General features: G+C 53.6%; 1 protein-coding gene and 1 non-coding gene across 2 annotated transcripts in view; one reads left to right on the top strand and one right to left on the bottom strand.

Moving 5' to 3' along the window:
- The window catches only part of LOC116946610 (uncharacterized), a 64376-nt gene that overhangs the window by 39000 nt on the left and 9242 nt on the right, over positions 1-16134 (top strand). Inside the window, exon 2 of the mRNA XM_032961685.2 lies at positions 15678-15786. Coding sequence (XP_032817576.2) covers positions 15678-15786 — 109 coding nt within the window. The remainder of the gene's footprint in view (positions 1-15677; positions 15787-16134) is intronic.
- Positions 2894-2967, bottom strand: TRNAI-AAU (transfer RNA isoleucine (anticodon AAU)). Its single transcript has one exon. It is a non-coding gene; the product is annotated as a tRNA-Ile (tRNA).

Genomic DNA, 16134 nt, shown 5'->3' with positions numbered 1-16134 from the left:
TAGCAGCGATGAAAGCCGGCACGGCACGCCGAGGGGGTGGGTGGCCAGCACCATCTGCCGTCCGCCTTTGTCTCCCCAGTGACGATGTTTTAACCTCGCCCCACACCAGAACACTCGCTTGAAGATCGTTCACAGACGGCCGCAGTGACCACCGCCACCGCCTTTGCTCGCCAGCCAAAAGCCGCCGCTGCTACCGCGATAATGAAACATGCTGAGTTTTATCTCCGTCTCATTATTCGCTGCTGCTGCTGCTGCTTGTGGGTCACCACGTGAATCTTGCTCAGGCAGTGAGTGAGGGGCGGGGTAGGAGGGGGGTGGATGGTGATATGAATGAGTTGATTGTGGCATTTGGAGTCAATGATTAACGCGAGATTTAATCTGCGGTACCCAGCTCTGGGTGTTGAGTGGCAGGGCGAAATAAATCGCTCGTTTCATGCGGGGAACTCGACTCCTCGATTTCACTTCAACTCAATCCCGAAGACTTCTCTCGGGTGGGGAGGTGGGGGTTAAATAAAAATGTAATTCACGGATCCTGAGTCTCAGACCTCCTGTGTTCGGTGAGGGTTCTGTATGGGATGAGACGAGGATTCTGTATGGGATGAGACGATGGTTCTGTATGGGATGAGACGAGGGTTCTGTATGGGATGAGACGAGGGTTCTGTATGGGATGAGACGAGGGTTCTGTATGGGATGAGACGAGGGTTCTGTATGGGATGAGACGAGGGTTCTGTATGGGATGAGACGAGGGTTCTGCATGGGATGAGATGCAGGTCTGTATGGGATGAGACGAGGGTTCTGTATGGGATGAGACGAGGGTTCTGTATGGGATGAGACGAGGGTTCTGTATGGGATGAGACGAGGGTTCTGTATGGGATGAGACGAGAGTTCTGTATGGGATGAGACGAGGGTTCTGTATGGGATGGGACGAGGGTTCTGTATGGGATGAGGGTTCTGTATGGGATGAGACGAGGGTTCTGTATGGGATGAGACGAAGGTTCTGTATGGGATGAGACGAGGGTTCTGTATGGGATGAGACGAGGGTTCTGTATGGGATGAGGGTTCTGTATGGGATGAGACGAGGGTTCTGTATGGGATGAGACGAGGGTTCTGTATGGGACGAGGGTTCTGTATGGGATGAGACGAGGGTTCTGTATGGGACGAAGGTTCTGTATAGGATGAGACGAGGGTTCTGTATGGGATGAGACGAGGGTTCTGTATGGGATGAGACGAGGGTTCTGTATGGGATGAGACGAGGGTTCTGTATGGGATGAGACGAGGGTTCTGTATGGGATGAGGGTTCTGTATGGGATGAGACGAGGGTTCTGTATGGGATGAGGGTTCTGTATAGGATGAGACGAGGGTTCTGTATGGGATGAGACGAGGGTTCTGTATGGGATGAGACGAGGGTTCTGTATGGGATGAGACGAGGGTTCTGTATGGGACGAGGGTTCTGTATGGGATGAGACGAGGGTTCTGTATGGGATGAGACGAGGGTTCTGTATCGGATGGGTATTTGCCGATTGTACCATGAATCGTATTTTTTTAATTAATGAATGCATCTTCAAATGTAATTGCAGGCAGCATGTACGGAATTTCAAGTTATTCTTACAAAGGGTTGCAGACTGCAAGGACTACAATTACGCGTCTGGGTTCAATGCAGAGAAAAGAAATCTGTTATAAATACCACGCGTTTCTGATTTTTTGTAATTTCCACTCCAACAGCCCCCCCCCCCCCCTCCCTTCGATGTTTCTCTCTCTCTGGATTGTGTAACCGGTTCGTGTTTCGCGAAACAAAGTCAAGTGTTCATGCAGGAGTTCTCTCCCCTTTGTGTTTGAGAACGGCCCGCAGAAGTGGATATTACAGAGCTACCTCTGAGATCCATTTCCTCTTCAAGTGACCTGTCACTGGTTCACACCGAAGGGCCCGCGGAAGCGGATATCATAGAACTACCTCTTAGATTAATTTCTTCTTCAAGTGCCCTGTCTCTGGTCGACACAGAACGGCCCGTGGAAGTGGATATAACAGAGCTACCCCTTAGATCCCTTCCTCTTCAATTAACCACCTCTCTCTGATTCACATACAAATACCATTTTAAACCAAAACCACAGTGGGTATTATCGCTGACCTCAGTCTAAAGAAATGTCAGTGGAAACCTCGCGGCAAACATTGGTTACAATAAATAACGAATCAAATAAAAAACAATTAAAAACACATTTGAGAGCATTGGTTTTAATTTCCCACATTAATCAATTCATTACTTCGAGCCTCAAACCCTCAGCGGAGGTCAGCGGTCACTGGGCAGGTCCACACTCGTTTGTTCTCACAAGCCAAGCAGGCTGGTGCCTGGTTCGTACTCGGATAGGTAACTACCACCAACCATCACCACCGGGGCTTGCCAGGTGTTGTAGGTTGCGGGGCTGGAAAGTGACCCCTGTATATTGCAGTCCTGAGTGTCTCCCTCCTCGTGCGTCTACCCCCGGGATCTCTGATTTCCTCCCACACGGAGCCAGAATCCTTGTCAAGTAAGGATGGGCCAACTATTCCAACCCAGCGGGACCTTATTGAAACAGCACTTTGCTATTGGACATCTGTGAAAAAGAGTTTTATAGTTCGTCGGATTCCTCCAGTATAAATACATATTCGGATTCTGATACTCGACTCAGCGAGGCTCTACTGGTAAACAATAATATTACAGGACATTGCTGTATCACGATGACGATTATTACTTTTTAAAAAACCCAAATAATACCTCCATTACTAATCTATAATCCATTGCTGGATGAACGTCCCCTCCTCCCCACGTTGTGTCAGGCTTGGGAAGGGTTGTTTGGCCACACTTCACCCCGCTGTGGAAGTAACGTAGCATTATGTAAAAATACACAAACATAATCGTGGCCCGTACGGGGATCGAACCCGCGACCTTGGCGTTATTAGCACCACGCTCTAACCAGCTGAGCTAACCGGCCAGCTGACAGGCTGCACCAAGTCTCTTGTCATTGATTCTCAGGGCCAATAGGGACACGGGGAAAGCACATGTACAGCTCTGTGTGTGTGTCAATCCACTGCTGGATGAAGGCCTCTCCACACCGCGTCGGTCGTGGCGTTTGTTTGACCAAACTTCACCGCGCTGGTCAGCGCGTGTTGATGAAGTAAGTGGCCGGGTGCAGAGGAGCAGTGAAGATTTCCTGCACTGCCTTCGACTGCTCACGACGATGCAACCTGTGGCAACCCGTTCGTTGTGGCACGGGGGTGGCGGCGGTGGTAGTCGTGGTGCCGATCACCCAACCACGCAGAGTCCAGGCTCAACCCCGCTTAGCTTCCTAAATCTGCAAGAGATGGGGCACGTTTTCCGGCCGAATTTTTTTGTATATACCCACATGCGCCTCTCACGATGATTCGACTGTCCCGCTGCCATGGGGAAATGTGGAATTGCCACAAGTGGCACCGCGAAACCGACACACGGAGCGTGAGCGCCACCCCCTTCCCACCCCGCCCCCCATCGCCGCCGCTAACGCCCCCGCAGAACGCAGACGGTTTCCAGTGTTGGGAGGGCCCTTGGACTTTTGACTTTCGACGTTGAGATGACGTCCACGGCGCGCGCGCGCGCGCGCGTGGCACCAGGTGACTCGACGCACGCAGCGCGGAGAAAGTGAAGCGTGCGAGGTGACCACGTGGGCGGGACGCGGAGGTGACCACGTGGGCGGGACGCCGAGGTGACCACGTGGGCGGGACGCGGAGGTGTCCCGAGTTCGTACCGCGGCCTCGCGACAACTTCACACGCAGCCGAGTGTAAGGCAACTTGTCCGTGATCTTCTCGGTTCAGTTCCTGCTGGCAACACAACCTCGCACCAGAGTCTAACGCTAGGCCCGTCCATAGGGGGGGGTGCGCCCGCCCCCCGAGAACTTCAAACTAAACCGTCAAAGCGCGCCCCCCCCTCCCCCAGAGCTCAGGGGGCCCAGGGCGGTCGCCCCGATAACGGCCGTACCCTAAGGGCGGCTCAGTCCTGCCGCAAAGTGTCGGAATTTGCTCGAGGGTGAGTCCCAGACTGGCGGCACAACTTCTCGCCAGAGTGTCGTACTTATCTATGGATCGTCTGTGCGAGAGTTGCCGTGATGCACTCCCCATCTCCACCCCACAGCCCCCGTTGTAGACGGACAGACGGACGGACAAAAACAGACGGACGAATGGATGGATGGGATGGGGTTGACGGAGTTGATGCGTAGGCGCGCGTTCGACGCGTGGTGTTGTTGGAAAGAGCGTTTGACAGAAAATAGATGCAAAAAAAAGGAAAACAAGAGGGGACGTTCGGACTTAACGGAAGAAGAAGAAGAGAGATAATTAATCGGATGCGGCCGTACTATACAATGCCTGTGATGACGTGCGAAGGAGAGAGAAGGAGAGAGAGAGAGAGGAGAGAGAGAGGAGGTGGGCGGGGGATATTTTTTTGGGTCACTTCGAGTCCGCGAATGACCCCATCGAAGTGGCCCCCACGTTGGGCGCAAACATTTGGCAAGGGCCCCGACCTCGATTCCTGGAGCGTTGTTATTTGCACCGTAGCCATTCTTGTATTAACAGAGAGAGAGAGGAGGGGGGGGAGAGAAAAACATAGCGCGTGTGTACGATTCCGGACATTCGACAAGTACATCCGTAGGGTATAACGTACAGGTGACGTCCCTGCACAGAGCGGCGCGACGGGCATCACCTGTCGGTACTCGTTTTAGCGGCCCCACATGACCGACGACGATTGTTGATGATGATCGTCATGATGAAAGTCCCATTGGTAGTTGATGATTCTGGAAGCGTTGCGTGACGATGGATGATCGTGATTACCTAATGATGATCGTCGTCCGCAATGTAAAATCTGCGCAGTTGAAGATGTCATTTATTAAACTCGCTGGGTGAAGGCCACGTTGGTCACGTGGGTTGTTTGACTATACTTCGCCACGCTGGTCAGCTGCGTGTTTGAGACATTGCCCGGCCACTGATGTGAGCCGTGGCCTGGAATCAAACTCAGTCGTGCCAGGTTTGGTAGCTATCTAAACCAGCGTTCCCCACCACTCAACCACGTCATCGCGCAGTGGAATTCAATGGGAAAACCATCACGAACATACACACTGCATATATGTACACAACGAACAGGGCGCGCGGAGGGTGGGGGGAGGCGAAAACCCCAGCGTGTAAACATCATCACGGCTACAACAATCAACATAAACAAACGAAAAAAACCCGCGATGGAAATCTTAATTTCGCGTCGATAAATTCAGACGGGTCAATGATGACATTCGGGGTTGGGTGGTAAACGATGGACAGCGGACATGCCCGCGGGCAGCTGCACCCACGTGGCTGGGCAGAGGCAACGGCTGCCCACGAACAGAACACGTGCGGATGTTGGCGATGACGCTCTTGATGGCGATGACGCTCTTGATGGCGATGAGACATCGAGCAGAGAGAGAGAGAGATGTACGGGCAGTGACGTCCCTAGGGTACGGCGCATTGGGGCGACCGAAGTCACGGTGTCAGATGTAAGACTTCGGGTTTAGTTTGAAGACGTTTTGGGGTGGGGGGCTACAGACGGTGAGGTTTGCATCGGGCCCCGTAGCCCCGCTATGGACGGGGTTCAGTGTAGCAGTTGCTCAATCCGCTGCGGGATGAACTGGATGAATGCGTGTGCCAAGGCGCGGGAGGTTGCCTCATCATACCTCACGACCATCATCATACCTCACCACCACGCTGTATAGTAGTGGGAGCAGCGGGAGTGGTTGGGGAGGAGGATGTCTCGAACCCCTTCATACTTGCATCGAGACTCACAGACTCATAGACTTATATATATACAAATGTGTGTATATACACACACACGTGTATATATACATGTGTAATATTACGTAGATGAACATAGCTAGCTCGACGTACACATAGACACGTAGCCCGGTAGGCTTACAGATGGACTTGCATCAAGACCCCATACATGCTGTACTTACACGGAGAGCTATCTCTCCCGATGACCCTTATACCTAATGGTCCCAAGCTAAAATAACAAATAAGGTGCTCTCTAACTACACTTGCCCCCAGGACTACTGGGTCCGAGCAGAGGTGGTGTGGGGTCCAGATGGTTTAGGGGTGGTGAGGGTGAAGGGGGAGGGGGTGGGGAGAGATGCTCACCATCTGCTCGTGTTCCGAGTTGAACCCTGGGGTTGAAGGCGGTCACAGTGCACCCTGACACTATCAGCAGTTGGGTGGGAGCCTTTATAGCTCCCGCGCCCAGCTTTGCTGCCCCCTGTCACTCAGTGAGAGACTATATAGGTCTCTGTGTACGTCTGTGGGTCTCTGTGTAAGTCTACCTAGCTATGGGTCTTTGTGTAAGTCTCTGGGTCTTTGTGTAAGTCTGTGGGTCTATGTGTACGTCTGTGGATCTCTGTGTAAGTCTATCTAGCTATAGGTCTCTGTGTACGTCTGTGGGTCTCTGTGTAAGTCTACCTAGCTATGGGTCTTTGTGTAAGTCTGTGGGTCTCTGTGTACGTCTGTGGGTCTCTGTGTAAGTCTACCTAGCTATGGGTCTTTGTGTAAGTCTGTGGGTCTCTGTGTACGTCTGTGGGTCTCTGTGTAAGTCTACCTAGCTATGGGTCTTTGTGTAAGTCTGTGGGTCTCTGTGTAAGTCTGTGGGTCTCTGTGTAAGTCTACCTAGCTATAGGTCTATGTGTAAGTCTGTGGGTCTCTGTGTAAGTCTACCTAGCTATAGGTCTCTGTGTACGTCTGTGGGTCTCTGTGTAAGTCTACCTAGCTATAGGTCTCTGTGTACGTCTGTGGGTCTCTGTGTAAGTCTACCTAGCTATAGGTCTCTGTGTACGTCTGTGGGTCTCTGTGTAAGTCTACCTGGCTATGGGTCTTTGTGTAAGTCTGTGGGCCTCTGTGTACGTCTGTGGGTCTCTGTGTAAGTCTACCTAGCTATGGGTCTTTGTGTAAGTCTGTGGGTCTCTGTGTAAGTCTGTGGGTCTTTGTGTAAGTCTACCTAGCTATGGGTCTTTGTGTAAGTCTGTGGGTCTCTGTATAAGTCTACCTAGCTATGGGTCTTTGTGTAAGTCTGTGGGTCTTTGTGTAAGTCTGTGGGCCTCTGTGTAAGTCTACCTAGCTATGCTTCTGTTTGTAAATATGTGGTTCTCTGTGTAAATCTAACTAGCTATGGGTCTTTGTGTAAGTCTGTGGGTGTCTGTGTAAGCCTGCTTAGCTACGGGTCTCTCTGTATGTCTAGTAAATATCTGGGTGTCTGAGGAAGTATGTGAGTCTTTATGGGTCTATGTGAAAGCCCGTGTGTCGAGGTACGTGGTAGGTGGGTAGGGCGGTTTGTTGTGTGAGTAAGTTGGCGGTAAAGTTGCGTTGGAGGGTCGGTGGGTAAATTCTTTGGTAGGTGAGTGGATATATTGGTGGGTACGTGGGTAGGAGGGTGGGTACGTGGGTAGGAGGGTGGGTACGTGGGTGGAAAAGTGAGCAGGAGGTTGCTGAGGTTTATAGGTGAGTGGATATACTGGTGGGTGAGTAGGCGGATGTGTGCTTGAGTAGGTTTATGGGTAGGTGGGTCGGTACGCGGGTATTCGTCTCTCCGTCTGTGTTTGTCTTTCCTCTTCATTGGGCCGTGTTTTGTCTCTGTCGAGTGCTGTAGGTTACGGTGAGAAATCACAAGTGGCTTGGAGAATTGAATAAACACAACAATTCCTCGAATTCTTCACTCCACGACAAATATTTACACTTCCTTCAGCTATTTTCCATGAATGCAGTACCGAATGATGCAACTCAGGCAACGAGTGGAACTTTTATCGGTGCAAGGGGGGGGAGTCATTTTTCTTCTTCCTACTTCTGACTGGAGAGCCGGGGTCTCTCCGCCCTCCCTCTCTGTCTGTGCTCGCGTCCACCTCAAACGCTCGGAGTTTCACTTCCCATTTTCTTTTTAATGTCGCCGATATTATTTACAAATTTTGTTGTTGCAACCACACTCCCCCTCTCCTCACCCGTTCCCCTCTGCTCCTTCCAATTTCTCATTTCTCTTTATTCGTATCCTCCTCCTCTCTCACTCCCCTGTCCTCCCTTCACGTATCTTTTCCCTCTCTCTCCTCCCTACCGTATCTCTCCTCTCTCTCACCCCCCCTCTCTCCCTTCACCTATCTCTCCCCCGTCTCTCTCCCGTTTCCCCCCCCCCCACCGTCTACCTCCTCCCCCTCCTCACCTCTCCCGAGTCAGGATTTCTGAAATTCTTGCCCCGTGAGCTACACGTGGCATTTAATGTACTGCCTTTATTTAATTATTTCGTTTAATCCAAACCGGCGTTTCACCACATTCTTCAACCAGTTCCCAATTTTTTTCTTTCATTTTAATATCAGCGCTGTTTGCATTGGCATCGAGGTCTTATTTAAACATCGCCTTGCGAGCTCAGACTTGGGGTCGGGCTCCTGGTGGGGGTGGAGGGAGGTGGGAAGGTGCTGGGTAAAGCCTGGGTCGAGTCTCGAACCCGTCATTTCCTCCACTTCCTACACTGGCAATCCATTCTGTGCGTGACACGCACGCACGCACGGGGGCACACGCAAAACCCACAACAAAAAGACGCGTTCCTCCACGCGGAAGGAGAACATATCGTAGGCGACGTTTCTGGCAATGGCCCTTCTTCACAGCTGAGATAATCTATTGATGAGGGGCGGGCGGGCGGGGGGGACAATCAGTGGATCAGAGATCGCACCAGGCGCGGCACGGGACCTCACTCTGAGTGGATTGGAAGCGTGGGTCTCGCGGTAATGACCGCATAGCTTGCGTCATTAGGGTTCGGAGACCAGGTTCAAGTGAAATGTGCAGTTAGATTCCAGTGCACAGCAGTGCAGCAAGTAGGTTGCAAGCTATTGTGTGTGCGAGTGTAGGTGCTCGCTCAACAGCACTTGCCCCAAACGTTTTGTCGAGGCTGTCCGGGGGACCTTTGCCTTCATAGCGGCTCACGCGTCGCGCTGCACACCCGGCCGCCCGGGTTCGAATCCCGCTCGCAGCCAACATCGGTGACGTACATCTACACCTGGTCCTGGGCAGTGCCGGAATAAGCTGGCGCGGTGCCTGTAGCAAACGTTATAAAGGGGCCCTACATAAAATATATATTAAAATAACTTTTTAACTTGCATAGTAAAGTAATTGTATTTTTTTTCATTTGGTATGCGGCCAGATAATACGGCACATCGCTAACCTTGAACACCCAGTCGTTCGTAAAAGTTGAAGGCGGTATAGTACTATAGTAATAGAGCAAGTGCAGAATCACTGAACCGGAATTTATAGCTTGAAAGCATTTAGCGCGGGGCCCTTGAAAGTGCGGGACCCGTAGCTACTACTTATGTAGTACACATGTGTAATAGCTACTACATAACTACTTATGTCGTAGCTACTACACATGGGCTGCCTCTGAGTGCGACGAGCACCAGCAACAGCAGCAACAACAGCAGCAGAAACAGCAGCAGCAACAGCAGCAGCATCAGCATCAGGGTTGTCGCTGGACGCGCTGCGTTGGACGCCGTTGGCGATGTTCGCCGGGTCTCGTGGAGTTGTAGAGGGCACTCCCAGAGGGCACCGGTGAATCCGGGACGGTTGGCAACGGAATAGCGACCCCAATGCAATGATGATTATCGAATACAACTTGGAAGCCACGTGGCCGCGCCTCGTGCCCTGCAGGGCGGCACGAGTCGGATTTGTCTTGGAGCAGCTGTAGTTTGTTGTGGTGATCTGTACGTATGTTGAACTTCTTTCGCACCGCACACGGCCAACCGTGCTGGAGAAGGACAACAAAACGAGCACACGAAACACATGTTTGGGGTAGAGACGCCGCGGTGTGCCGCCTGGCCAACATTAACCAACGTCGGGCCAACGTTGGCTGGCCGTGTGCACTGGGTTATCCATCACTGTGCCGTACACATCCCCATCACCTGCTGGAACCATTGTCACGTCTGCGCCGTGTCCTGTGCCGTCACGCCGATTAAACAAACACAGAGGAGGAGGAGGGGCGCGTGGGGGGAGAGGCGGTGGTGGCACTCCCTTCCTGCCCGCGATGCCGTGGGGATTTGTTTGTATACCTCGCCCAACAGGTATCAGCTCAGGTGGCTGTTGACTGCCTGCCTCTCGAGCTCCCTCCCTACCTGCCTCCTAGCTCCCTCCCTCCCTAGCTCCCCCACTCCCTAGCTCCCTCCCTCCCTAGCTCCCTCCCTAGCTCCCTCCTTACCTCCCTCCCTAACTCTCTCACTCCCTAGCTCCCCCACTCCCTAGCTCCCTCCCTCCCTAGCTCCCTCCCTCCCTAGCTCCCTCCCTCCCTAGCTCCCCCACTCCCTAGCTCCCTCCTTACCTCCCTCCCTAAACCCTCACTCCCTAGCTGCCTACCTCCTTACCTCCCTCCCTCACTCCCTACGTCCCTCCCTAACTGCCTCACTCCCTGGCTCCCTCCCTCCCTAGCTCCCCCACTCCCTAACTCCCTCACTCCCTAGCTCCCCCACTCCCTAGCTCCCTCCTTACCTCCCTCCCTAACTGCCTCACTCCCTGGCTCCCTCCCTACCTCCTTTACCTCCCTCCCTCACTCCCTGGCTCCCTCCCTACCTCCTTACCTCCCTCCCTACCTCCCTAGCTCCCTCACTCCTTACCACCTAGCTCCCTCCCTCCCTACCTCCCTAGCTCCCTCCCCGACCTACTCAGCCCCCCCCACCCCCACAGGCTCCCTCCTTCCCCAGGCTCCCTCCCTTCCCCGCGTCGATAACCTCACGTTTCGAATCGGACGCTCTCCGGGGAAAGGGTTGGGGGCAGCGGCGTGGTCGGTTTGGGGAGACGGACGCAGTCGTCAGCGCTTTATTTGAAGCGTGGCCGTTCTCTCGGCACCACCCGCTGGGTTTGTTGATCGCGATGCCATCGATCCGCGCTGCGCGCGGATCGATGGACGGATGCCGGCCGGGTGGACATTTGCCGGAGGCGTTCGAAGGCTCGCGAGGCGACTTGAAGATTTCGGTAAAGTCACGTAGAAAGGTTCAAAGAAAATAACAAAAAAAACTTACGACGTTTCGATCACAACACAAGCGACTGTCATCATGTGGACGATGATGACGATCGCTTGTGTTGTGCTCGAAACGTCGTAGTTTTTTTGTTATTTTCTTTGAAGCTATCTACGTGATTTTCCCGAAAGACCCAAAAGAATACGAATTACTGCACACAACTACAACCTCGTGTTGTTGTAGCTGCTCTCTCGCTGGCTCAGCAGTTCCACTGCTGGATTATTTATTTTCTGCCTTAGGACGACCGCTTTGTGTTGCGATCGAAACGTCGTGATTTATTTTATTTTTATACCCACGTGACTTTACCGAAAGGACCAAAGAGTATGGATTCCTGCAGTCACGAAAGCTTCAAATCAAGATAAGTCACGAAAGCTTTAAGTCGATGTTAAATTGATGAATCTTTGATTTCACATTTGGTGAGATCAACAATTGCAGGCATCTGCTAGAACACGCTTTTCCTTTCGAACTGCTTTGCTCGTTGCGTTTATTTATCCCTGCCCTCTCGCACCCCCGATTAGCGCGGCTTGGCTCAACGTGCACGCGTGCAGGAGGGAAGCGGGATCGTGTGGAAACGAGAGCGACTCCTGAAAGGCGGAGTGAAAATCATTCCAGAAGGGAGCGAAGTTAAGAGTCTTTTTTTTCCTTGACGGCTGAACCCGACGATCGATCGGTGACATCGGGAGCGGTGGCGCGGTGGTTAGCGCACTGCGCTGTGGAGGCGCCGCCGCCTGAGTTCGATTCCCGGCCACGGCGAGCGTCAGTGGCGATCGATGTCGCAACCGGTCCTGGATGCCGCCCGCCTACCGCTGACCAACTCCATTGAAGTGTCACCTCGGTTTGCTCAGAACCCGACGGAGTGTACGATGCAACCTCCGCTACCAGCCAGACAGCCACCCTCACCTCTGCCCACCCCCACCCACCCTCAACTCTGCCCACCCCCACCCTCACCTCTGCCCACCCCACCCACCCTCACCTCTGCCCACTCCCACCCACCCTCACCTCTGCCCACCCCACCCCCCTCTCTGCCCACCCAACCCACCCCACCCACCCTCACCACTGCCCACCCCACCCACCCTCACCTCTACCCACCCCACCCACCCTCACCTCTGCCCACCCCCACCCTCCCTTCTCTCTGCTCTTAACCAAAGGGTCATTTCCCGACACGTCAGCAGCGCGCCACCCACCCACCCAACATATGTATTTATTTTATGGGCGGAGGTTGCAAATGGGTGAGGGGGGGGGCACTGCCAAATGCAGCCGGGTCACCTGAGTTGACTCGCGGCAATGGCGAGGTCGCATCAGTCGGGGGGGGGGAGTTGGTGAGTGATCGTCACCTGAACTGGTCCTGCCCTTGCTTGCCTGCCCACCCTTCAGCAAGACAAATGCAAAGACCCCCCCCCCACCGCGCATAGCCTTGACAGACTGTTGGGGCAAGTGCTGCTAACGAGCAGCTTTGAAAGCCGGCGCGGCACACGAGGGAATGGCGTGGTCGGAACGACGCCCGGCCGCCTTTGTCTCCCCAGTGGCGATGATTACACTGTACTCATTTGAGGCCGAGTCGACCACGGGGAGTCCCACGACCGGTTCAGATACTCGTCACTGGTGTTCGTAGCCCTGAGCGGGAATCGAACTCGTTGACGCTGGGTTCGTAGCGCAGAGCTTTGCCAACCGCACGTTATGCGCAGACACCCACACTTTCCGAACCGGTGGGATGAAGTATGGTCAAACGATGCCCGCCCATAGATGGGCGAGTGTGCGAACCATCATCCATCCCGCAGTGGCTTGACAATGGACTATAACCGGTATAAATACACAGAAACCAGATGAATACAACCTACACCAAAGAAAATAATAATAATATCGTGTGGAATATCGACTCTGTTGCAGGTGCACTTACGGGCGAGATGCGAGCGCGTGATTGAACAGGGGACACAGAGGGGCTACAGACGCAAACGGCCCTGGGGCGTGAAAGGGAATTCCTCTGCTGGTCGTGTACGCAGGAGCCGCGGGACACGGGGGAGAGAGGGTTTTTTTTGTTGTTGTTTAAATACACAGCGCATGAACGAACACACGTGGCTCTTCATGGACCGCGGCTATGAGCGGAGCCGGTTTGTGTTTGTGAACTGGTAATGAAAACTATTAAAATAAATGTTGGGGGGGGGAGGGGGGGTTGCCAATACAGATCTTTTTTTTGCTTGAGCAATATGCGTCGTGTGGGTGGTGTGTTTGTTGAAGTGGGTGTAGCGAGCCCTGTAACAGGTAAAGAACTGCGCGCGTGTGAGAATGTGTGTCTTTGTGAATCTGTATATTAGTGTGTATGATTGAGTGTGTATGTATATATGTATGTATGTGTTCGTATGAATGTGTGTATGTATGTGTGTATGAATGTATGTTTGTGTATGCATGTGTGTGTGTTTAAATGTGGGTATTTATGTATGTGTGTGTATGAATGTGTATGTGTGTATGTATGTATGTGTATGTATGTATGCATGTGTATGTATGAAAGTGTGTGTGTAGCGGTTAGCGCGCTGCGCTGTGAACCTGGCGACCCGGGTTCGATTCCCGCTCACGGCCAACACCAGTGAAGATTATCTGAACCGGTCCCGGGCCTCTCCTAGGTCGACTCAGCCTCAAATGAGTACCTGGTGCGGTGTGTAAACACTGCCACTAGGGAAACAAAGGCGGTCGGGCGTGGTGCTGGCCACCCACCCCCTCGTGTACCGTTCCGGCCTTCATAGGTGCTCGTTAACAGCACTTGCCCCTACAGTCTGTTAAGGCTATATGGGGGATCTTTGTCTTTGTGTAGTGTAGCGGTTAGCGTGCTGCGCTACGAACCCAGCCGCCGATTCCCTCTCTACCTGAACCGGTCCTGGGTCTCCCCCATGTCGACTCGGCCTCAAATGAGTCCCTGGCGCGGTGTGTAAACATCGTCACTGGGGAGACAAAGGCGGCCGGGCGTGGTGCTGGCCACCCACCTCCTCGTGTGCCGTGCCGGCCTTCATAGGTGCTCGCTAATAGCACTTGCCCCAACAGTCTGTTAAGACTATACGGGGGCTATTTGTCTTTGTATGGGTGTGTGTATTAATGTATGTATTTTTTGTGTGTGTGTGTGTGTACAGCACTTGTCTCAACAATCTGTTCAGGCTATACGGGGGATCTTTGTCTGTGTGGGAACGTGGGGAGGAGCAGTGGCGCAGTCATTACCCGACATGCGCCACGAACCCGATTTTATTTTGTTTTATCGAGACCGAGGTTGCGTGTCCGTATGCTCCAGATTCCATTGATAACCCATTTCACATTCGCGGAGTGATCACGTGCAGGGCCAAACGTTTGTCCGTCATGTTGACCGGCGACGTCTCGAGTGAGAATGGCCTTCGGGAATCGGCAACATCTCGCGGTGGAACGATCGCCGAATGGCCGAGACTGGTGACGGACCTGGCACCCGAACGGAGGCGGAGGAACGCGACCGTGATGGCGCGGCCATGCGTTTGAGCTTCTCGCGTGCAGCGGCACGATGGATTGGGGGGCAGAGGGTGGGGGGGGGGGCGGACGTCGTCCAACAGTGGATAGACGATAGCTCATGTTGGTGATGGTCACGATGATGATCAGTGGATAGACGTTGGCTGACGTTGTTGATGGTCACGATGATGATCAGTGGATAGACGATGGCTGACGTTGTTGATGGTCACGATGATGATCAGTGGATAGACGTTGGCTGACGTTGTTGATGGTCACGATGATGATCAGTGGATAGACGATGGCTGACGTTGTTGATGGTCACGATGATGATCAGTGGATAGACGATGGCTGACGTTGTTGACGGTCACGAGGCGCTCCTCGCTGCGTGACACCCCAGGTCTGTTTTTCGTCCCTGGTGGCGGTGTGTAAACATCGGGGAGACAAAGGCGGCCGGAGATGCTGCCGGCCGCCCGACCCCATGTGTGCTTTGCCGGCCTTCATGAGGCGCTCGCCAGCAGCACTTGCCCTCCCAACAGTCGGTTCAGGCTGCAAGAGACTCGTCTGTGTCGGTGCCCTCGTGTGCATGTCCCGTGCCTTGGACTGAAATCGCTCGGCGCGTAGCCAACGGCGAAGCCAGCGCACGCCACTCGCAATTTGACCGCTCCTCTCGACAAATACACATCAGAGACTGGTATCCAACCAACACATTTTGATTGCATTCTATTACACATTTGTGTATTATCACGCTGGGTTTGCCCGGGACCAAGCCCCGACGGGTCTCATGACTCTTTCAGGAGGCGCACATTCTCTTCAAACAGCGGCTCCTCTTTCTTAAACAGCTGCCTCCTCTTTACGCTTTCTGTCGAATTACAAGCACGCACGCGCTTGCCTCTCTCTCTCTCCATCTCTCTCTCTCTCCATCTCTATCTCTCTCCATCTCTATCTCTCCACTCTTCTTTGCGCAGTATCTCAGCCAGCCAGCCCCCCCCACACCCCCCCCCCCCCACCCCCCCTTGTTCCGCCGTGAGCGTTGTGCCGTCTTTCCCCCCTCTTCACCCGTGGACACATCGCCGCTCCGCGAAGCGTGCCACCGAATCCAAAACTCGCGCTCTCCGTCCTGAACCCCCCGTTGCCTGCGCCCGTGTGGTTTCTGTTTGTGGCTTGACAGGAGGCGGCGTCGGCCCAGGCCTCGGACATCTTCATCGACGACGAGGGCTCCGGGGTTGACGGCCAGTCGGACAAGGACGACGAAGATGACTCCGATGAGTTCGGATCAGGTGACCCATCCGCGTGAAAAAAACTGAACGTCTTCGCGGAAGCCGCGGCGGAGAGATGTTGACTCTCTCGCCCGGTATGCAGGAGGTCGTAGGGTTCGATCCCGACCCTAACGCCTGCTGCTGTATATTTTGGAGTTTGCGTGTCTCTCTCCCCCCCCCCCACCGTGGTCGCGTGTATTTTGTCTCCGGGTTTTTCCCTCCACATCCAGAACGATCGTACATTTCGAGTAATTTGGCTGCTATCAATTCCCACGCGATAAGCCGCTTCGTTGGGCTATCATCTGCGGCCAGGTCGCTTCTGAAAAAGAGTTATAGAGCTCAGTGGGCCTTACCTGGTAAAATAAAAAA

The sequence above is a fragment of the Petromyzon marinus genome, chromosome 27 (genome assembly GCF_048934315.1).
Source record: "Petromyzon marinus isolate PM22_M1 ecotype Great Lakes invasive population chromosome 27, UKy_Petmar_22M1.pri1.0, whole genome shotgun sequence".
Lineage (NCBI taxonomy): Eukaryota > Metazoa > Chordata > Hyperoartia > Petromyzontiformes > Petromyzontidae > Petromyzon > Petromyzon marinus.
This window is presented reverse-complemented; position numbering and strand designations above follow the sequence as displayed.